General features: G+C 36.1%; 1 protein-coding gene across 1 annotated transcript in view; it reads right to left on the bottom strand.

The window, feature by feature from the left end:
- The window catches only part of LOC143235738 (uncharacterized), a 61,416-nt gene that overhangs the window by 3,458 nt on the left and 32,696 nt on the right, over window positions 1-25,262 (bottom strand). Inside the window, 8 exon segments of the mRNA XM_076473944.1 lie at window positions 3,345-3,446; window positions 4,332-4,469; window positions 5,963-6,103; window positions 7,574-7,696; window positions 12,661-16,665; window positions 16,751-19,739; window positions 20,241-22,307; window positions 23,449-23,624. Coding sequence (XP_076330059.1) covers window positions 3,345-3,446; window positions 4,332-4,469; window positions 5,963-6,103; window positions 7,574-7,696; window positions 12,661-16,665; window positions 16,751-19,739; window positions 20,241-22,307; window positions 23,449-23,624 — 9,741 coding nt within the window.

The following is a 25,262-nucleotide window of genomic DNA, read 5'->3' as shown; positions in this document are numbered from 1 at the left end:
TTAAAGTTAAGTAACTTTTGAGATTTCTAATATGAACACATTTATTTTAAATTTATTTGGACTATCACCACATTTTCATAGTTTTAATTAATGCACAAGCTCTTGGCTCAATTACCTCAGCCTGTTACAGGTGTAAGACATTTAATAAACAACAGGTTCTAATGGAACAACTTGAATCACAAGTTGCCTAAAAACAATGAAAAATAAGTGTCTTAAGTTTCTTGAGTCCTCACTGTTTCCTAAGAATTTAGTGAATAACATCTTTAAAGATAATCCATTCTTCCTTTTCAACTTTCATCACTGTCCCTTTTAAATTTTCATACAAGAAACATTACAGCTTTAAATAACCTGATTGTTGACCCAAGAACATACAAAATACTTAAGTCTCCACAAAGTAGGAAACCATGTTATTTGTATTTAGCCTTATTAACACTTCTGTTATAGGTAGCAACATAAGTTGATGATGGCTGCCATTTAAGGTTTAAGAAAAAAATAGATTTTTGTATACTTCTTTCAAATGAACATAATGACCACTAGTAAGTAATATACATGTTACCAAAGTGAAGAACACCTTTCAGGCTTTGTTGGCTTTTTTTTGTTTGTTTTATTAAAGAAGAATCAATAACCAATCACCATTCCCTTGGTTCATGGACTGTAGCTTTTAGTACTGGTGTTAACTCAACATTATTTTAATAAACCAATGAACCTTCTTACAAAAAGTACAATACAATTCTTTCTAATGACTTCTGTACCAGTTAAATGATTTTCATGAAGAAAGGAAGTTCTTAGCCTGAAGTCTGGACCCCAAAAACCTTTGAAAAATCCTTTAGAAGAACAAATCTCTCACCAAATCATTAATTATCTAACATGAAAAGCTGTGGCTAACCAGGTTGAAAATAATCCCTGTCTTCATTTCTACTGACACTAGATTCAGAATCAATTGAAACTGTGCCAAGAGTCAAATACATCAGGTCTTATAGCAGACTGAAGGTTTGGATAATAAAAAAAAAAAAAGCCTTTTTATTTCAAATGTTGTAACCTTACACACTACATGATAAAAAATAAGTCATCTATATGGATTCTAGGTTCACACCACATCAGAGTTAAAAAAAACAAAACCACTTTACCTTTGGTCAATTGTCTTAACTCTTTAAAACAAATGGTGCAAATACTGTGTGGAGACCATGATTTGTCTTGGTCCCCATGTTTTATTCCAAAATGTGTAATAATTCTTTGGTCGAATTCTGTAATGTTATTCTTTTGTTTCTTTACAACAAATTTACCACAAATGAAATATGTTCAGGTCATTCCCCACAACCTCTTGTTGCCATAGTCACAAATAAGTATTTTAAATGGGTTCTAGAATGATCTATAAGACTCATCACAATTGGTTGAAATGAATCTACAGCTAGTGGGTGTCACAATTTTAATTATAACAAATATGACATGATTTCAATCAAAACAACTCAATTATGTAAAAGTATGTGAGAAAAACTACACAAGATGGAAAGACAAATGGATATTTTTGGATTACAGGAATTACTGTAGAACATGAAAACATTTCAAACAATAAAAAACTATCACAGTCCTGTGTAACCAGTCAGGAAACAATAAGAATTTTTACAAATAATTATGAATCACTAAAGGTATTCTTATTTACCTAGATAAGAGGCCCAAGGTTCAGTCACAGGCAATACAGAATTAAAAACATTATGATAGAATAATAATCTAACAAACAATTTAAATCAACATTAATGACCTACGTGTAGTAACTAAATAAACATTTAATACAACTCAAACTTATTGAGTTATCTATATAGTCCACTCCAGTTAAAAAATTACTGGTACTATTTATATAAAAAGTTGTATTAAAAAAGGAAATGGATGTAACATTCAGAATAACTGACCTATGCAAGTTCAGGTTGTGATAGTGAATACAAATTACAATTCAAGACTAGGAAATGTACTTAACTGGGTTATTTTTTCTCACAAACAGCTCTATCCAGAGTATTGTCAGTTTGCCGATTAAATACATCTTGAAAAAAATGTTGTTTACAATGAAAGTTTGTAAACAGCTTTTTTGTTTTGTAACTGAAATTCCAAAGTCCTCAGTTCTAGACCCTGACTTACAATACAACCATATAGTCTTGATAACTTTAGACAGGTTCTACTAGCAAAATAATATTTGCGAACACTTATCTTTCCCTCCAAAGATTGTTTGAGTATAAAAAGAAACATGTAGTAGCTAACTTAAGGTAGGTTTAAGGTGTTACGACTAAGAGCAACTGTTACTAATGCATGTTATCAAAATCTAACTCTTCCCTATTCCCAAATTAAGTTAATTTAAATTTGTTTTTAAAGCCAGTTTTCACAGTAGTGTTCATGCCATTCTATGGTAATAACAAATGTTACATTTCTAAATTTTAACAAAAATGCACATTGAATAAGAATACTTTAACGCGTTTTATTTTATGAGTTTGAAGAGGTCTTTTTTTTTTTTTTAATGGCAAATTCAACGTGTTGAGTACACAGTGTGTTGGTATTACACTACGTAATGCAAATTTTGTTCCTGGATAGTAAGTGTTATTTCTTAATTACTTATGTTGTAAAAGTACAGAAAATGGCCATTATTCCCTTCAAACTTTACTTTTGTGACCTGAATGATGAAATTTAGAAATTAACCTATTTTCTATGTAAAAATGGGCAAATTTGCACATTTTCATTTACACAAGGTCTGAATAAAACAACATATGAATCAAGATTTACATGTATTTATACTAAAGTTATACAAAAATCAACAAAACTGTTTACAAGTGAGTAATATTTTGAGACTTGCAACTGTAAATCACTTTCATGTATTAGCCCCCAAATAAAGTCTACCATCATGTTTTCATTATACGTTCCCAGGTCACAAAAGCAAAGTTTGAAGAGAAAAATAGGTCTTTTCCATTTACTTTAGACATAAGCAATTGGGGAATAACACTTCTGTCCAGGAACAAGAAAAAGTAAAAATTTTGTTACATAGTGTTATCAGACATGGTTTTTAGAACTTTTAGAAGTGACATATCAGCAGACCAACGTTAAATTACACATCGTTAAATTAGAATGCAAGTTCATGAAATACCACAATTATATTTGGTCAAATTTTGACATGCTTTACAAGTATTCTCATAATAAGTCAACCATAGCCATAAATCACACAATATTATTACTAGATATTTCAGCTGAGAAAAACAAGTAAGCTCATAACATAAACACAATACATTCAACTTCAAGATGACTTAACAGTTACTGTTTTTATATGACACTATTGTTGTATTAATAATCAAATTAAGTTCACTTGCCTTTAAATTTGTTATAACTTTCATTTGATCTTCCAGTTTGTGCAAAATTGTAGGTGGAGCTTCTTTAGTTAACTCTTCAATTTTTTCATTGAGCCTCTTAACCTAAAAAAACCAACATAACTGATTCATTTCATTCTTTCAAAGTTCGTCTTTGTTCATTAATAAAACTCTGGTTTTGATTATAATGACCTTTAGCTCCAGCCCATCTATCAGTTACAATTTCCCACCACTATATAGCTACACTTTTTTTATTTAAAACAATATTGACCTTGTCTTCTACACATTGTAATGAGCTTTAGGGTCTTTTTCTAAGACTTTTCTGAATGAAAAAGAAACCCATACCTTGAAACTAGCCAAATAAATTTTATTTTATTCCACATTTAAAAATATATAACAAGCTTTGAGCTATACAAAAATTATGCATCTTGCAGATTTAAAAGATAAACAAACACAACAAAGCAATATAAGATATTAAAAGGAAAATAAAAACAAAACAAACCTTGTTTTGACATAGTTAACCTGTCAATATCACATCATGATGCCAAATTAAAACAAAAGAATCATCATTTGAATTTTCTTTTACATTTCCAGCCATCTTATTTTCGAACTTGTCTAAAAGACTTAAGATGGAAGACAATTCTTAAAGTTTAGAAGTATTTTAGAAAATTAACACAAGCTGTTTAACAATTCTATCCTAATGTTCATACATAAACTTTTTTTTCCTTTGTGCAACTTCAGAAGCTGTGTTAAATAGCTTCCAAGGAAGGTTCCTACCTTCTGTCAAGTTTTGAAGGCTACATTTTAGGTCCTTTGCAGAAGCTTTCATCAGGTCAGTCTAAAATATCTCCAAAACTAGAGATGGCAGCAGCAGTCTATAGGAAACTATTCAATGTCAACAAGTTGCCTAAAACTTCCCGCATAAAAGAGCCAGTTGTATCTAAACCTTGTTTTGTCCATAAAAATATCCAAAATTAAGAATGTACCCACCTCCTTTTGAATCTCTTCTTTTTCTTTATCTTTCTGTTCCAGTTTTTCTCTGAGTTGGTTCAATAACTGCTTTGTTTCAGCATGTTCTAACTGGACAACACGGTTCTGATCTGTCAAGTTACTCTTGCTCCCAGAAACCTTCCACAAAACAAAAACAAATTATTTACGAGAAATAATGAAGTAGAAACAGATACATTAACCTACAACTATTTTACAATCAGTAGACTTTTCAGTTTATGTTTTAAGGGGAAAAAAATCTTTTACATGTACAATCTAAGACTACTGAAATGTTCGTGTCATAGCATGAAATTACCAAAACACACAGTAAGAGTAGCTTACCAAGAAAATATTGAAAATAACTTGAAAAAAGTAACAAAATATAAGTACTTATTAGCAAAAATATTATGTAACGTATCAGATCTAAAATCATTTTTAGAATTTCTTTAAACACGGCAGAACTGTATAGACCTTGCGAGATAACATTTCTTAGCTGTTTGGCTGGAAACTGCAAATTTATTGTATTAAAATTTATAAATAAAGGAGAACTCTCAAAAAGAATTTATCAGCTAAAGAGTAAATTTTTCACAAGCTAAAAAAATACAGGTGCACAAGATTACAGTAAAAAAAAAATAAAACCGTAACTGCAGTGTACAAAATAATGGTATAAGAAAAGTTGTATTCATTAAACAGACTTGTTTTGTTCTCTGCTTTTCAATAAAAGTGTTAATGCCCATACCAGCCATCCTGAGATACATTTTTATTTTACGTTGGTTTCTCATCATCAAGAGAAACCTGCATTTTAACCACAAAATGTACATCAAAAAAATGGTGGCAGTTGCGAGGAAATACAAGTTTGAAAATTAAACATGTCATTGAACAAATGAGAAATTATCATGAAAAGTAAGAGCAGAAGCATTTTAACGTCAGCATCCACTTAATTTGTTGTCAACTGGCATTTCAAGCAAATGGCAGCCTAAAAAATAGTGTTTTACTTGTATTATTTAAGTATTTGAAAATGTATTGGTACAGAAAGAATTTGTTTATCAATAATTCCTGCTGAACCTCTAATTTGTTTTAAGCATCTGTCTCACATAAAATATTAGTGTTAGTGTTTGAACGATGTAGAAAAAGTCAAACTTCCTACTTTGACCGTTTCTTATTGATGAATATGTTTGAACAGAGCAAAGTTTTAATTTATAGTGCTTCTTCATAAACATAAACTATTTTGTGTTATTTAACCCTTTCAATGGTTTGCCCTGTAGCTGTTATGATAGATGAATTGTTTAATAGTTCATTGATTGCCTGCTGTAAGTTTAGAAAAAAAGTCTAAGAGCTAATGAAAGAAGGAACATTTTGTTTCTTTCCTCTACAAATGAAATTTACTAATGAAAATTTTGAAGATCAGAATAGGTTTGAATTACAACTAGAATTATAGCAGGTGTTATAATTCACGTGTGGAATATGCAAATAAAGGTGTGCACGTGCTTTCTGAACACTGCTGACCAGTTAGAAAGTTACTATGGCATACCAAAAGTAGATGGTTCTGCACTGGGTTAAGCTAAGCTGAAAACATAACAGGAATCTTATAATCAAATCACTTCCATAATCCAATTCATTTTTTAATTCCATACCTCAGGTGCAACCTGACCCTTCATTAGATCTTTGATCATTCGGCTCTGTTTTTCTGATTTTTCCCTGTACTGTGTTAAAAAGCCACTCATGATTATTCGTTGTTCATCCATATACTTGTACTGGGATTTCCACTCTTGTACCTGGAACAAAAAATTCATTCTCAAAAGAGTGACAATAAAAAAACAACAAACCCCAACAATAATAGTATCTCTTAAATAAAACATTGCAAACTCCTTCAGTTCTGGTAACCATCTAGGATTTTATTATTGTAAAACCAGATCAATATAAAATTCCTCTGAAGAGAAACCTGAAAAGTAGGTCAGTTACAAAAAAGTTTCAAAAGGTCTTTACAAAATCAGGAAATATAATCAATAACTAAACACAAGGATCCACTGAATTTCTAACAAAAAATCCAACATTTATGTTACACTTTAGGTTTAAGAAGTTCATAGAAAAGGGCTGTTTCTATATAACATCAGTACTTTTCTAAAACAGCTATAAAACAGAATTGTGTGTTTAGAACCACACATGAAACTTTCACTGAAAACTGTATAACAAATTTCAAAACTTTTACTCTGCTTAAAATTAATTCGTAACTAATTACTAAAATGACTATAGTTCAGAACTTTATACAACAGGCATGTGAATTGGTCACAGGCAAATCCAAGGACTTGATACGAGGTTTGGGAAATGCCAAACATTTTCCCCTTTTTCCCCTTGATTTAAAAGTTATCTTTTTCCGAGACTTAATCAGTGGAAATTCTCCAACTCTCACTTTTATGTATTCAAGCACTATATGTTGAAAGAGTGGCCTATTAAGTAGAGGAATGGTAAACTTTCAGAATATCACATAAACACTGTATATTAATACACAACCCTAGCAATTCACTATCATTGAACATTATATCAAGTTCTTTACCATATCTCACCATGAGTTATGTTAAATGTTTTCAACAAGAGTGAACATTCAGTTCTCAGTAGGATGGGAAAAGTGTTGCTGTAACCTGAGAATATACAAGTGTACATTTAAATAAATAATTTAATTTGCACCTATGAACCCCAAAACAGTAATGTTGAGTACTGGCAGCATCAACCAATCATTTCTGTGTAGCCCTAAAAAGTAATGTTGATGTGTACTGGTGGCATCAACCAATCATCTCTGTGTAGTCCTAAAAAGTAATGTTGATGTGTACTGGTGGCATCAACCAATCATCTCTGTGTAGCCCTAAAAAGTAATGTTGATGTGTACTGGTGGCATCAACCAATCATCTCTGTGTAGCCCTAAAAAGTAATGTTGATGTGTACTGGTGGCATCAACCAATCATCTCTGTGTAGCCCTAAAAAGTAATGTTGATGTGTACTGGTGGCATCAACCAATCATCTCTGTGTAGTCCTGAACAGCAACAATGATGAGTAATGCAGATAATCAGAGAATTTGGAATCAGAGAAAGCACAATTCACAGAACAAATAATTTCCACAGATTATATAAAGAATTAAAATAATATATGCACAATTTTAAAACAGACATTTTTAGTAATTTTCTCAAAATTCAAAATATGGAAGTATACAAAAATCATGTTCAATTAATAAAACATTTGTGATGAAATACCTGAGTCTCCAAGACTTCTTTTTCTGAAGTTAAAACCGATACTTTCTCATTTAACTTCTCTAAATCCTTTCTTGCCTCTTCCAGTTCTTTCAGCTTGGACAACTGGGTTATATCTGATGAGACCTGAAATATTAAAAAAGTGTGTCCAGTCTAGTCTTTATAGAACAGTTAAATATAATTAAGGTACAGACAACAAAGTTGGAATGATAAGATATTTCTAAATGTGAGAAGCATCGAGGAAAATAGGATCCATTCATCGACATCACATTTAACCTCACATACTAGACAAGTGAAATTTAACATTAGGAGTAATTACATAAGAGACTGTCTTGAACTTTAAAAAATACTGTGCACACACACACACACATGCATACTACATACACAGTACTGTTACTTGAATACATTAACCTTCAAACCCATATGTTACCTTACAAGATACAAGTATACTAACATAATATTATAACCAAGGTGACCTCTTCGTATTACCATATACCTCACAAGTTTCTTCTACAATAAAAAGACTGGGTATACAGTACAAAGGGTTTCAAATGGTTACTAATTCACTTTTAGCTGATGGTTCAAAATGATTAACTCTAACAGTGTTATCAGTAGAGGCTACTTCTTGATGGCAAGAAACCCACTCAAAATGTCTCTCAGAATTGCTGGTATGAGTACTAACAGTTTTACTATTAAAGCACAAAACCTTCCCCATATTAATAGGAAAACTGTCAATACCCATACCGGCCATTCTGAGGTAAAGGTTATTCATCCTCTGTTACCTGATGGTTCATAATGACTAACCCTAAAAGTGGTATCAGTAAAGGCTGCTGATCTGTTGCTACCTGATGGTTCATAATGACTAACCCTAAAAGTGGTATCAGTAAAGGCTGCTGATCTGTTGCTACCTGATGGTTCATAATGACTAGCCCTAAAAGTGGTATCAGTAAAGGCTGCTGATCTGTTGCTACCTGATGGTTCATAATGACTAGCCCTAAAAGTGGTATCAGTAAAGGCTGCTGATCTGTTGCTACCTGATGGTTCATAATGACTAGCCCTAAAAGTGGTATCAGTAAAGGCTGCTGATCTGTTGCTACCTGATGGTTCATAATGACTAACCCCAAAAGTGGTATCAGTAAAGGCTGCTGATCTGTTGCTACCTGATGGTTCATAATGACTAACCCCAAAAGTGGTATCAGTAAAGGCTGCGGATCTGTTGCTACCTGATGGTTCATAATGACTATCCCTAAAAGTGGTATCAGTAAAGGCTGCTGATCTGTTGCTACCTGATGGTTCATAATGACTAGCCCTAAAAGTGGTATCAGTAAAGGCTGCTGATCTGTTGCTACCTGATGGTTCATAATGACTAACCCTAAAAGTGGTATCAGTAAAGGCTGCTAATTTGTTGTTACCTGATGGTTCATAATGACTAACCCTAAAAGTGGTATCAGTAAAGGCTGCTAATTTGTTGTTACCTGATGGTTCATAATGATTAACCTTACAGTGGAATGTAGAGGACAACCTCACTGATAAGTTCAGAAAAGAGCTACCCAGTAAGGTAATTCTATGCCATCCAAGTATGACAAAACCATTACTGAGGTAGCTTCTAGTGTAATATTGTACAAGTGGGATGAAAAAAAAAAACTGTAGCAGAAGTTGCAGCGACTTCACCTCGATCCAGGCATTCACATCATGCCAGATTCAACCAACCATCTACACATCTCAGAATTATGATTGAAATCAGTGAATGACAAGTCTGTCTCAGTTCATCCATGGTTTACATATGAAAATTTGTACTACTGGAGGCAAGGTAAAACTACCGTATTCCACTCAGACTTCCCAAGGAATAGGAGAATGCAAGATTATATGGTCGAAAGAAAGACATCTTCCCAAATGGTGTTCCATGGTTAAATATGGACATTTCAGTGTTGTTCTGTAATTATGGATGATCTGCTATCCTGATGCATAATGAGTTAGTCAATAATCTGGTAAGCAAAAGTGGAAGTAACCAATGCTAGTGATAATGCTAGAGTTGCTGCCATTACACAACAACAGAAACATAATTATGCAAATAGACACATCTGTGGTTACTAGTTGAGAACTCTTTGGGAAACTTGGACTCAATACAGTAGCAGAAATGCAATGGCTTGTTAGCAGAATATAACAATGCACCAGATGGATAATCAGGTGGAAAATAGTGACACAATATGATATAGATGACATACATTTGACTTATCAACTGTTACACAGGCTTTCCTAGATTGCTAGGGGAGGTAGTCAACACTGAAGTACATTGGATGTTACAGGAGAAATGAAAACAGACTTTGGAGTGCTTAGTTTTCTCTAGTTGTAATCATCAGAGAGAAGGAAGGTACACACAAGTTTTGCAATGACCTTAGACGTGTAAATGTGGTAGTTTTCAATGATGTATTTCTGTTACTGCTAACAGATGAATGTCTGGATGAATATGAAGATACCTATTTGTACAATATGTTAGACCTGGTTAGTAAACATGGATGATCAGAGCAGAGTAAAAGAGTGCTTTTAGCATGAGAAATGGTTTCTGTAGTGTGCCCTCCATTTGCAAAAGACTAACAGAGCTTATGCTGAGGGACTGCCACGAGAGCAGTGCCCAACGTCTTGGTGTTTGATCATGCATTCGATTTTGTAGTTGAGAACCTAAAGGTGGTATTAAAATGGATGAAAAAAACAAAACAAGTTGGAACTTAAGCCAAGAAAATGTGTTCATCCATATAGGGAATCTTCACAAAACTTGGTGAAACAGCAGTGTTGCAAGATTAGCCTTCACCTACAGCTGAATATAAAGTCCATCAAATTAATGGCAGTTTGTACAAGATCAACTCATTTCTATTGGCTGTTACCAAGATGGAAGTACACTTCAGATGAAGTAAGAAAAACAAGCAAGCATTACAGTCTAGGAAGTGTGCTTTAGTAGAAGTCTCAATGTTGACATATCCAAGACAGGATTCTGAATTCCTACTGGAAATGAAGTAGCATTATGGAGTAGAATTCAATATAGCATACATTAGATGTACACTAACAGTTACTGGACACATGCTGCTCAAGGGTCAAATAACTACTTGTATGGTCAAAAGTTCACTATGAATTTCTGAAGGTTTTGATGGGATTTAAAAACATGGAAGGGATTATAACACAATGAATAACAGTATTACAGGTGTTTTATTTAACCATATTTTATTGCCCAGACCAACAACACTTAAAAAGAGATGAAATATCTTGCTAAAGGCAATACCCTGACCACTCAAGGAATGTCAGAATCATGGACATCATATGGGAATTGAGAGTATTTCTGTCATAGCAATGACAAGTCATACAATGAGAGATTCCATTAGTAGATAGATGTCACAATTACCATTATGGAAGTTCTAAGAAGAGCAACTCAAGAACTAAGATCTTGTGTAATTGTTCCTTACTAAGTAACAAGGAAAACACAACTGACTCAAACTACTGAACAAATCACAAATACACATAACCAATGAAGCTTATACAAGCAGTTAGGTACCATTTTCATCAGCTTCCAAGCAGTAGTTCGGGCTGTGTTACTGCATGTAGTCGTCTTCAGAACTTTCAAGCACAAAATTTTACAGGATCTGTGCAAAACAAAGACTGCAAACCACAGGAGTCTAACAGGGTAAATTCCAAGAAATAACTGTTGGTTCTCTCCTACAGAGAATAGCTCTGTAGAAAATGTTGCTGACCCACTCAGAAATTAAACAAGGGCACCTACATTTACTCATAATCAATGACTACATCTTGAAGTGCAAAAAGATGTATCCATTGAAGTGCAAAAAGATGTATCCATTGTTTGGTACAACTGGGAAGTTTACGGCTGTTGTACTGGCAAAACACTAGATTGCCCAGTTCAGAACAAGAGATCCACATGATCAATGAATTTTAACATCCAACAGTCTTAAGAGTTTTGTAAAGTGTTTGGTTTGGTAAAGACATGCACCTCACCCTATTCTCTTCAGTCTGATGGTTCAGTGAAACAGGTGTCAAGCATATGCTTCATATTTAAGTTTGCCAAGATGTTTTGTTTCCTGTAGACACGATGGTTCTCTACCCAAAACAGACATCCCACAGTGTCCAAACAAACGTGTCAAATGGTTATGGCCTATATTAATCAAAGTGCACAAGTTTTAAAACTTAGTTTATTTTTGTTACCCCATTACTTACAGTAGCAAGTTCATTTATGTACAGTAAAATAACAAAGTTTTAAAATATGAAAATTTTCCAGAATAACTACAGACAAACAGGATATTTGTCCTAACAACTTCAGCTTCATAACTGTTTCACATATGCTCACTTTAAATTTCTTTAAAATGCACTTCATATTATCTAGGCATATAACAGGTAATTAACAAAAGTAAGAGACATCAGTATGAACAGTTCAAGTTCCATGACTTTTCAACTGTTCAATCTAATAATAGCCAGTACTAATATTTCAAGAATCTTCAATAGAGAGATGATACGAGCAGTAAATAGAGTTTGTAGCTACAGATGCGTTGATAAAGGACAATTTATGACAAAATCTGCTTTCTAAAGATTACACATCCCATCTATAAAAATAATTTACACACACTATCTATCTAAAATTGTTTTATACATATATATATATGCTTCATATTTTGCTTTTGACTAGAAGTGTTTATATCTCTATGGAAAACAAAACATTAGTGTGGGTACACGACTCATCTAGCGAGGAAATGTAAAGTTTATTGAGCAATTTATACAACTGAATGGGAAGAAGTGAAACTAAGTTCTAAATATTTCAACCACGTTTATACAAAATGTACAGTAACTTACCAATGTACATTTCAAACATGGGTTAAAATATTGATTCTTCCTGTTAAAAACAAACAGTTAAACATTGAAATAAACAAAAACGTAAAGTTTACTAGAGGTCATTAGTTCTCAAACCAAAAAGGCATAACACTACCACCAGCAAACTTACAATAACCAAGTAGAACACAACTGTAAGAGCTTGCATTATCAATTCTGACTAAAAAACAAAATAGATAAGTAGAACGTAGGAAAATTGTACTCACATTTCCAGATACTCCAGAGTTTGGAAGTAACTTGGTACCCATATCTTTAAAATGGGTCTTGTACGTTTCTATTTCTTCCTGCAACTGTTTCAGAATTTCATCTTTCTCCCTAATTTCATTATGATATTGATTCCATACACTTTCCTTTGCTGCTTGAACCTCAATTTTCACAGATTCTTTCATTTTCTCATTCATATTTGTTTTGAACTTGTCTACAAACTTTTGATTTTCTCTAAGTAGTCCATTAAGCATAGCAGCTTTATCACTTTCCATCTTCTGTCTCAGAGCTTGAAGTTCTTCGTTATGTTTAGTTCTTAAGTAATCAAGTTCTTTTACCCTTTCATTGAGTTCTCTATTTAGAGCATCTACTTTGTTTTTATTACCCTCGTACCCTATGTGCTCAAGATTGGTCATCTTGTCCTCTTTCTCGTCGTTTGGCTTCATTTCCTGCTCGTCCTGCAACATTCTGCTCCGAGGTTCCTCGTTTTGTTTTCTAATCTGTTCCTTTAGGTGTGCGATTTCTGAACTGTATTTATCTTTTAAAGATTTTCTCTCACTTTCCATTCCATATCTAATTCTTTCTAATTCTTCTCCGTGTTTTATCTTTAAAAACATAATTTCTTCTATCTTTTCTTTAATTTCCTTACGATAAGTAAATACTTGGTTTTCATTTTCTTCTGATAATTTGCTTTTCATTTGGAAATTTTTCATTTCCAAAGTTTCAAATTCTTTATCTTTCTCCAAAATTTGATTTTTAAGTTCCGTTATCTGCAAGTTGTATTCATCTTTCAAATGTTTGTTTTCACTTTCAATTTTCTGTATTTCTTCTTCGTGTGTTGTTTTCAAAGATTCAAATTGTTTATCTTTCTCCAAAATTTGATTTTTAAGTTCTGTTATCTGCAAGTTGTATTCATCTTTCAAATGTTTGTTTTCACTTTCAATTTTCTGTATTTCTTCTTCATGTGTTGTTTTCAAAGATTCAAATTGTTTATCTTTCTCCAAAATTTGATTTTTAAGTTCTGTTATCTGCAAGTTGTATTCATTTTTCAAATGTTTGTTTTCACTTTCAATTTTCTGAATTTCTTCATGTGTTATTTTCAAACATTCAAATTCTTTATCTTTCTCCAAAATTTGATTTTTAAGTTCTGTTATCTGCAAGTTGTATTCATCTTTCAAATGTTTGTTTTCACTTTCAATTTTCTGTATTTCTTCTTAGTGTGTTGTTTTCAAAGATTCAAATTCTTTATTTTTCTCCAAAATCTGATTTTTAAATTCTTTATCTTTCTCCAAAATGTGATTTTTAAGTTCTGTTATCTGCAAGTTGTATTCATTTTTCAAATGTTTGTTTTCATTTTCTATTTTCTGTATTTCTTCTTCATGGGTTGTTTTCAAAGATTCAAATTCTTTATCTTTCTCCAAAATGTGATTTTTAAGTTCTGTTATCTGCAAGTTGTATTCATTTTTCAAATGTTTGTTTTCATTTTCAATTTTCTGTATTTCTTCTTCATGGGTTGTTTTCAAAGATTCAAATTCTTTATCTTTCTCCAAAATGTGATTTTTAAGTTCTGTTATCTGCAAGTTGTATTCATCTTTCAAATGTTTCTTTTCACTTTCAATTTTCTGTATTTCTTCTTCGTGTGTTGTTTTCAAAGATTCAAATTCTTTATCTTTCTCCAAAATCTGATTTTTAAATTCTTTATCTTTCTCCAAAATGTGATTTTTAAGTTCTGTTATCTGCAAGTTGTATTCATTTTTCAAATGTTTGTTTTCATTTTCTATTTTCTGTATTTCTTCTTCATGGGTTGTTTTCAAACATTCAAATTGTTTATCTTTCTCCAAAATTTGATTTTTAAGTTCTGTTATCTGCAAGTTGTATTCATCTTTCAAATGTTTGTTTTCACTTTCAATTTTCTGTATTTCTTCTTCGTGTGTTGTTTTCAAAGATTCAAATTCTTTATCTTTCTCCAAAATCTGATTTTTAAATTCTTTATTTTTCTCCAAAATGTGATTTTTAAGTTCTGTTATCTGCAAGTTGTATTCATCTTTCAAATGTTTGTTTTCACTTTCAATTTTCTGTATTTCTTCTTCATGTGTTATTTTCAAACATTCAAATTCATTATCTTTCTCCAAAATTTGATTTTTAAGTTCTGTTATCTGCAAGTTGTATTCATCTTTCAAATGTTTGTTTTCACTTTCAATTTTCTGTATTTCTTCATGTGTTATTTTCAAACATTCAAATTCTTCATCTTTCTCCAAAATTTGATTTTTAAGTTCTGTTATCTGCAAGTTGCATTCATCTTTCAAATGTTTGTTTTCACTTTCAATTTTCTGTATTTCTTCTTCGTGTGTTATTTTCCAACATTCAAATTCTTTATCTTTCTCCAAAATTTGATTTTTAAGTTCTGTTATCTTCAAGTTGTATTCATCTTTCAAATGTTTGTTTTCACTTTCAATTTTCTGTATTTCTTCTTCATGTGTTATCTTCAAAGATTCAAATTCTTTTTGTTTGTTTTTAATATCCTTTTCCAAGCTATTTATTTGGTTTTCATTTTCTTCAATTTTCCTTTCTAGTTCATTCATTTCTTTCTCTTTCTTCTCACTCAGATTTTTCAACTCGCATTTTTGTTTTAACAATGAATGTTCAAATTCCCACTTTTTTCTTTCATTTTCTTTTCTTAATTCTATAATCTGCATTTCATAGTTTCCATACAAGTTTTCTTTAATCAAACTCTTTTCACTTTCACATTCTGCCTTCAGTAATTCTAATGTTTCTTGTTGTTCTTTCTGTATCAACTTTATTTCATCTTGCCATTTTCTTTCCAACTCATTTTTTTTCACTTTCTCTTCTAACAAAGCTCTCGCTAAATTAATTTCATTAACCAATTCTTCCCTTCCTCTTTCCTCCTCTTGAGATTTCTCTTTTTTACATTTTGCTAGCTCTTCATGGATAGTCTCTAGCTCACTGTTCAATCCTTCAATTGGCTTAACCTGGCTAGCTGCTGTCAGTTTGATAAATGTTTCTAGTAGAATAACAGGATCTTCAATAACATCTAAAAATGGCATCGAGTTACTAATATCTTGATACTTGTCCATCTCACTCTTAACAGTATCCTGTATTTGTTCCTTAAGTTGTTTTGATATCCTGTTACTCTTTCCTTTCTCTGTAACAAGTTCTTCTTGTACGATACCAACATCCTTTTTCAGGTTACTAATTACACAATTTCTGACTGACAGCTGCTCTTCCATACCCTGAATTTTTTCAATAAATTCATTTTCTTTGGAAATTAATTTTTGCTCCAATTCCACAATGGTTGCTTCCATCTTAACTTTAGACTTTTCAGCCTTCTCAAGAAGTAAGGCCATTTCTTGGACCATACTCCAAAGTTTATTTTCCTGTCCTTTAAAATCTTTTTCAAAGTGACCTACCTCTTTAGTTTTTCCTTCAAGCACTAAATTGAGATTATTCACTTCTTGCTGACAATTGTCAGTGTCTTTGATACAATGTTGGTACATCTCCCACTTTCCTTCTCTATGTTCACTTTCTGATATCAAAGATTCATCTGGAGTCTCTTTCCAATTATCACTTTGTCCTACATGTTCAATTTTTGTCTTGTCTTCATTAAAAGTTCCATTACATGTTCTTAACTTATGAAGACCTAAGAATTCCTGCTGAGAGGACATTTTGTGCTGTATATCATTTTCAACACAATATTCTTTGGTAAACCAAACACACATAGATGTCTTCCAAGTTTCCATTTGTAGCCTCTGCTGATAAAAGTCTTCCATAACATCTGCCCAAAACAAATGTTCTGTTTCTGATATACGTTTTTCATTTAAACTGTGTTTGGAGTGACCAAAGCTTAGGACATCCATTTCTTCTAAATCATGTGAAGTGGTTTTAATTACCACTTGAGAGTTCTGCTGTAAACCCGACAAAAATGGAAGATCTCGGGAATTCCAAATTATCTTGAAGTACAGGTAACAATTTAGGTACATTTGTATTCTCTACAAGTTCATCCTGTTTATGGTCTTGTAGATGTTTGACTGTATCATTACATTTCTCCTGCTCTCTCTCCAACTGTAGCTGCACCAATTTAGCAGATGAAGAGCCTTTAGAGCACTCAGTTATAACCTGAGATGATATACCATCATGCATTGTACCGAGTTCCACTTCAGATACACGTTCACTGTTGTACATGAAACATTCTAAACCTGCATGTTGTTCTTTAATGTCATGTCCAGTAAATAGTGTAACACAGCTTAACATAGTATTGTTGTCAGACTCAGCACTTGTGTTATGAAGAGGATGCTGATTTATTTCAAGGTTATTTCTACAGAAGAAAGAATCAGTGGTCTCATCAAACACCTCTCCATCTAAACTTGGTTCTTGCAGCATATTAAGCACCATAAGAGATTCTTCTGATGCACTATCCAAATTTATTTTTTCTCTTCCAGACAGATCCAGGAAACCTCTTTGTTTCTCCAACTCCAATTCCTTGTTGGTACAATGTAGATCTTCCAATTTCTGTAGTACTTCTTGATAATCCTTCTGCAGCTTCCACAGTTCCCGAGAATGATGACAAGGAAGATCAGTAGTGTCAGTGTGTTTGGCATCTGTTGTTTGGGCACGTGATGTTTCTCTTTGAGCAAGATCCTTTACCCCTTCAGAAATGTTAACTTCAGACAATACCTCTTCATTCTTTAAACCACAATTACCTAAGCTGAAATTACAACTTATCACTTCTTGCAGAATAGTTTCTCCACTAAAACTGCTTGTCTTTCCAAGCTCCGAGTTCTTTAGCAGTGTGAAAAATGCTTCTTTAAGCATCTTATTTTCTTGTTCTACTGCCTCCATGTCATGCTTTACATTATCTAGCTCCATTTTTCCATTCTTTATCTGGAACTCAAATTCAGATTTCATGGCAATAAGAGACTTTCGCTCATCACTATAGATTCTCCAACTCCTCATCAATTCTTCTCTCTCTCTTGTCAGAGTCTTCAGTTGATTGTGAACATTATCATAAGCAGATTGATAACCTTCTAGACCAGACCACATATCCTCTGAAGAATCAACACTCTCTGCTTCTGGGTCCTCTATATTTGCTTGAATAGAACAGTCTCTTGCAACTACAGACTCATCAGTAGGACATATACTTTCTCGTATCTCCAGTTTACAAAGTTTCTGATCAAGATGAAGATTTTCTATTTTCTCTCTATTTAACATTAAAGTCAAATCTTTAATACTCATGTTCCAAAATCTCACCTCACGTTCTAATTCCAGTATTTGATCATAAATATCCAATGTATGGAATTCAATATCTTTCATAACCTTAGCTTTCATGGCTAGTTGGCCTTCTGAAGATGCTCCCCTGTTCTTTTCTTTTTCCAAGTATTCTTTCAATGCTGTTATTTTTATATGTAACATTTTCCAATATTCATTGTTTCCACGCGTCCTGAACTTACTACTGTCATTATGCTTTAGAATGTAACATATATCTACAGAAGGTTTTACGAGCTCAGTAGCCCCGCTGTCCTCGATGGCGATATTATCAATGTCTACTTCGTAATTCAACTCAATATATTTACTTTTATCTGTACATCTCTTGAGAACACCACTCTGTGCTTCGCAAGACACAACCTCCACATGTGCAGCTCTCTCAAGGACATCGGTCTGTGCCTCGCAAGACACAACCTCCGCGTCCCCAACTCTCTCAAGGGCGTCGGACTGTACCTCGCAAGACACAACCTCCGCGTCCCCAACTCTCTCAAGGGCGTCGGTCTGCGCCTCGCAAGACACAACCTCCACGTCCCCAACTCTCTCAAGGGCGTCGGTCTGCGCCTCGCAAGACACAACCTCCACGTCCCCAACTCTCTCAAGGGCGTCGGTCTGCGCCTCGCAAGACACAACCTCCACGTCCCCAACTCTCTCAAGGGCGTCAGTCTGCGCCTCGCAAGACACAACCTCCACGTCCCCAACTCTCTCTCTGACGTCGGTCTGCGCCTCGCAAGACACAACCTCCACGTCCCCAACTCTCTCTCTGACGTCGGTCTGCGCCTCGCAAGACACAACCTCCACACCTGCAGCTATCTCAAGATCATCAGTCTGTGCCTCGCAAGACACAACCTCCACATTCTCAACTCTCTCTCTGACATCAGTCTGTGCCTCGCAAGACACAACCTCCACGTCCCCAACTCTCTCAAGGACGTCGGTCTGCGCCTCGCAAGACACAACCTCCGCGTCTACAGCTCTCTCAAGGACGTCGGTCTGTGCCTCGCAAGTCACAACCTCCGCGTCTGCAGCTCTCTCAAGGACGTCGGTCTGTGCCTCGCAAGACACAACCTCCGCGTCCCCAACTCTCTCAAGGGCGTCGGTCTGCGCCTCGCAAGACACAACCTCCGCGTCCCCAACTCTCTCAAGGGCGTCGGTCTGCGCCTCGCAAGACACAACCTCCGCGTCCCCAACTCTCTCAAGGGCGTCGGTCTGCGCCTCGCAAGACACAACCTCCGCGTCCCCAACTCTCTCAAGGGCGTCGGTCTGCGCCTCGCAAGACACAACCTCCGCGTCCCCAACTCTCTCATATGCGTCGGTCTGCGCCTCTGCAAGACACAACCTCCGCGTCCCCAACTCTCTCAGGGCGTCGGTCTGCGCCTCGCAAGACACAACCTCCGCGTCCCCAACTCTCTCATATGCGTCGGTCTGCGCCTCGCAAGACACAACCTCCGCGTCCCCAACTCTCTCAAGGGCGTCGGTCTGCGCCTCGCAAGACACAACCTCCGCGTCCCCAACTCTCTCAAGGGCGTCGGTCTGCGCCTCGCAAGACACAACCTCAGCGTCCCCAACTCTCTCATATGTCGGTCTGCGCCTCGCAAGACACAACCTCCACGTCCCCAACTCTCTCTCTGACGTCGGTCTGCGCCTCGCAAGACACAACCTCCACGTCCCCAACTCTCTCTCTGACGTCGGTCTGTGCCTCGCAAGACACAACCTCCACATTCTCAACTCTCTCTCTGACATCAGTCTGTGCCTCGCAAGACACAACCTCCACGTCCCCAACTCTCTCAAGGACGTCGGTCTGCGCCTCGCAAGACACAACCTCCGCGTCTACAGCTCTCTCAAGGACGTCGGTCTGTGCCTCGCAAGTCACAACCTCCGCGTCTGCAGCTCTCTCAAGGACGTCGGTCTGTGCCTCGCAAGACACAACCTCCGCGTCCCCAACTCTCTCAGGGGCGTCGGTCTGCGCCTCTGCAAGACACAACCTCCGCGTCCCCAACTCTCTCATATGCGTCGGTCTGCGCCTCGCAAGACACAACCTCCGCGTCCCCAACTCTCTCAAGGGCGTCGGTCTGCGCCTCGCAAGACACAACCTCCGCGTCCCCAACTCTCTCAAGGGCGTCGGTCTGCGCCTCGCAAGACACAACCTCCGCGTCCCCAACTCTCTCAAGGGCGTCGGTCTGCGCCTCGCAAGACACAACCTCCGCGTCCCCAACTCTCTCATATGCGTCGGTCTGCGCCTCTGCAAGACACAACCTCAGCGTCCCCAACTCTCTCAGGGCGTCGGTCTGCGCCTGCAAGACACAACCTCAGCGTCCCCAACTCTCTCAGGGCGTCGGTCTGCGCCTCGCAAGACACAACCTCAGCGACCCCAACTCTCTCATATGCGTCGGTCTGCGCCTCGCAAGACACAACCTCCGCGTCCCCAACTCTCTCAAGGGCGTCGGTCTGCGCCTCGCAAGACACAACCTCCACGTCCCCAACTCTCTCAAGGGCGTCGGTCTGCGCCTCGCAAGACACAACCTCCACGTCCCCAACTCTCTCTCTGACGTCGGTCTGCGCCTCGCAAGACACAACCTCCACGTCCTCAACTCTCTCTCTGACGTCGGTCTGCGCCTCGCAAGACACAACCTCCACGTCCTCAACTCTCTCTCTGACGTCGGTCTGCGCCTCGCAAGACACAACCTCCACGTCTGTGACTCTCTTAATGACATCAGTCTGCACCTCGCAAGAAACAACCTCCACGTCTGTGACTCTCTTAATGACATCAGTCTGCACCTCGCAAGACACAACCTCCACGTCCTCAACTCCCTCTCCGACGACGGTCTGCGCCTCGCAAGACACAACCTCCACGTCCTCAACTCCCTCTCCGACGACGGTCTGCGCCTCGCAAGACACAACCTCCACACCTGCAGCTCTCTCAAGATCATTAGTCTGTGCCTCGTAAGACACAACCTCCACATTCTCAACTCTCTCTCTGACGTCGGTCTGCGCCTCGCAAGACACAATCTCCACGTCCTCAACTCTCTCTCTGACGTCGGTCTGCGCCTCGCAAGACACAATCTCCACGTCCTCAACTCTCTCTCTGACGTCGGTCTGCGCCTCGCAAGACACAACCTCCACACCTGCAGCTATCTCAAGATCATCAGTCTGCGCCTCGCAAGACACAACCTTCACACCTGCAGCTATCTCAAGATCATTAGTCTGCGCCTCACAAGACACAACCTTCACACCTGCAGCTATCTCAAGATCATTAGTCTGCGCCTCACAAGACACAACCTCCACACCTGCAGCTCTCTCAAGATCATCAGTCTGTGCCTCGCAAGACACAACCTCCACGTCCCCAACTCTCTCTCTGACATCAGTCTGTGCCTCGCAAGACACAACCTCCACGTCTGTGACTCTCTCAATGACATCAGTCTGTGCCTCGCAAGACACAACCTCCACGTCCCCAACTCTCTCAAGGGCGTCGATCTGCACCTCGCAAGACACAACCTCCACGTCCCCAACTCTCTCTCTGACATCAGTCTGTGCCTCGCAAGACACAACCTCCACGTCCCCAACTCTCTCAATGACATCAGTCTGTGCCTCACAAGAAACAACCTCCACGTCCTCAGCTCTCTCAAGATCATCGGTCTGTGCCTCGCAAGACACAACCTCCACATCCCCAACTCTCTCTCTGACATCAGTCTGTGCCTCGCAAGACACAACCTCCACGTCCCCAACTCTCTCTCTGACATCAGTCTGTGCCTCGCAAGACACAACCTCCACGTCCCCAACTCTCTCTCTGACGTCAGTCTGCGCCTCACAAGAAACAACCTCCACGTCTGTGACTCTCTCAATGACATCAGTCTGTGCCTCGCAAGACACAACCTCCACGTCCCCAACTCTCTCAAGGGCGTCGATCTGCACCTCGCAAGACACAACCTCCACGTCCCCAACTCTCTCTCTGACGTCGGTCTGCGCCTCACAAGACACAACCTCCACGTCTGTGACTCTCTCAATGACATCAGTCTGTCCCTCACAAGACACAACTCCAACATCTTTAGTTTCTTCCTTCTCTCTATTATTTAGCAACTGATTTTCAACTCCAGAAATATTACGTGTGCGTGTTTTTTGGTCTTCATTAAGTTGTCTCATAAGCTCATTCACTTTAAACTGTAGATCTTGCACAGTTGTTTTCAAACAAACATTTTCTTCCTCCAATGAAACATTTTCTGATTTACTCAAGAGTTTCTTCACTTGTTCCTGAAGCCCACCATTTTCTGATTTACTCAAGAGTTTCTTCACTTGTTCCTGAAGCTCACCATTCTCCAACTGACAAGTTTTTATTTGTTCATTCAGATGTTTCATTTCTTCATTATACTTTCTTGTCCTTTATGAAGTACATGAAAATGTACAAATAGTTTTACTCAGAAGTATTGTTTATAAAATTACAACACTTATAAAACTCAACAAGTTCACAATGTCAACAATAAAAACAACTGACAGTTACATCAAGCTGAATACTTTAGAAAAGATCAACCACATTTTAGTGCTGAAAAAAATACTTTTTAATGTACCTTTGACCCATGTTGTGAAAATAAAGTATTTTTTAATTATAAGGAAATTAATAACTATTCATGACATATATATATATTTTTACTATATTAAGTTAATAAGTGCCTATGACACTCACTAATGGCAAGGATTATTCAATTCAATACAAATAAAAGGATCTAAATCCTTCAAAGTTTCATTCAAACCCCAAGAGAGGTAAAGCTCTAGTGGCCAATCATTAGTGGAAAGTTTTCCAAGACTGATCTTTTCAGATGTATTTAAACCAAAATTCTTGCAATTTCTTTCATGCATAAGAACAGTGAAATTTTAAAGTGACATTATCATTTATTTTTCCTAATTTTCAATTTTGACAGTTTGTTGTTTACAAATTTGATACCTGAAACAGCCAACAACTGTTGGTTTTTATACATACTAAAACTACACGCATCAGATAATACATTAAATCAAAACAAGACTACTACCATAAAGCAGTATTTTCACAAATTTATCAATGCAAACACTAAGCTGTAGTTAATGGTCACCATCAATGATCACAAACATGATTTAAGTTGATTAAAAAATGTTGATTTAACAGCTTATCACAACCCACCTACACCTAAAACAACGCAAAAGAAATGTTTTCAATATATAAACTTTGATAGGTTTCCACACATTCACTGCGAATTCTACGATCTAAAGAAGTTTAACCTACACTTCCCAAAGACCACTTTTACAAATAAATAGCAAGATATTGAAATATTCAAATTAAACATTATATTTACTCAATCAAACACAGTAGCAGTGCTGTTACGCTATAGTATGGAAACTATATGAGCTATTGCAAACCCTTTGTAGAATGCTTACGGACTCTATGGATCTGCAAACCAAGTGCCATGGCTCTCAAATCTGTTCACCTGTATTTGATAAATATTGTTCAAATAAATTATCAAAATACTTCTAGTTATAAATAGTCTTACTGGCTGACTGTTAGTGGTTTTCCTCCATACACCTTTGCTAAATCATTATAAGCTTCTTGGAGTTGAGAAACCAATTCAGTCTCCTTTTGTTGCCAGTTAGTTCTCTCCAGTTCCAAGTAGAAGTCAAAATCGTTTCTTTCATTTTCTAAAAAGCTAAGCCTCTCGTCATTTATTTTCTGTAACGATAAACAACATGTATGAGGATTAAAACAAAATCTGAGACTTATTTACATTTGTTGCTCTGAAAAGAGCTCACATTTCTAAACCTCAATAAATCACTTAGAATAAGAAAAATTAAATAATTTAAGATTACATTCAGCACTAAAAGCATTTTAATAACATACGAATAAACACTTCTTTAGAAAAGTAATAGCAGTAAAACGTAAAGGTGAAACAAAAGGCTTACATTCACACAAGATTTACTTATCTAAATAAATATTGGGTGTCCAAGAATTTTGAAAAAAATCATAATCACAAAACCAACTAATGTAGACATTATTTGTTGCACATGCAGGAATAATGTTTAAGGTTTTTAGACAGCATACAATAACTATAAATCAACATGAACACCACAGTTAAATGCAAAATGTCCAATATCTACCCAATTTCTCACCAAGAGGTTGGTGATATAAAAGAAGTAACCTTTGAGAAAGCTTCTTGGATATGTTGATGAAGTTCAATGTTAGTATCAACTTTACTAGCATAACACTTGTCTTTTATGAAGCTTATTAAAAATAAAATAAAACATTACATTCCAAGAACTCAGAAGACAACATGTAATGGCCCTCCTTGTCTAGTTCACCGAGAGCAGAATGTTTTTTCTTGTATAATGCTTGCATTGAATGCTTCATGTTGTCTTAAACAGGTAAAACCATTTAGTTGTCTTACTGTGATAACAGCATTTTAATTATCTAAAAACACTTGCTTCAAGAATTTAAAGTTGGTAAACTACAACAAACTATATTGTTTCAAAATAAAATCCTGGTTAATGCTTGTAGGTCTTTTACTCTAAGAAAACTTTAGGTTTTTTTCTTTCACTTGTAACAGTGAGTGTGTATACATTAAAAAGGTTTCCCTGTTACAATTTTTCAAAAGTGTTTCTACAATTCTTGTTAGTAATACTTTAAATACATGTTCACTTATCAGGTAGGCTAAAGAAATAATTGAGAGATACACAACCTTACCATCAAGCCACCAACCTTCTCCTAGTTTTATAATTGTTTTTCACTTGTTATAAAGTCTACTAAATGAAATATTAGCTTTGCAGTAGTTTTATATCACTACAGTTTATAACTTTCATCATGTTTTACCCAAGTCTGTATATATAAATACATACTTCAGGATTTTAAAAATAAACCATCCATCAATCACTTGTACTCAATCATGTAAATACCAGCTTTATACTTGCATCGCTACTTCTAATACAGTTTTACAACATACATCATAACAACTACTTAAAGCATACAGAGAACATTATATATAAAAGACAGTTTTAAAAAAAAATTATGAAACTCGTTATGGTCTTATTACTGAATGTGAAAATAAATAGAGTTATTTGTAGATTACAGCATAGTAGGATTATCACTTACAGAAAACCACAACAGGTATTCAAAAACTAACTCAAAACTCACAAGGTTTAAGAATCTGGATATAAAAGTACCTCAGGCATGGTATGCTACATCCAGCACAGCATAACTACACAACATAACCCCAAGTTACAAGTTGTTATTAAACAGGATATATACAACCTCTATACTATTACACTCACCTGTTTAAATTAACTGTACTTAACTTGTATGTACGTATGGAACCCT

This window comes from Tachypleus tridentatus, chromosome 12 (genome assembly GCF_004210375.1).
Source record: "Tachypleus tridentatus isolate NWPU-2018 chromosome 12, ASM421037v1, whole genome shotgun sequence".
In the NCBI taxonomy this organism is placed as follows: Eukaryota; Metazoa; Arthropoda; class Merostomata; order Xiphosura; family Limulidae; genus Tachypleus; species Tachypleus tridentatus.
Note: the sequence above shows the minus strand (reverse complement) of the source record. Positions and strands in the feature narration are given on the sequence as shown.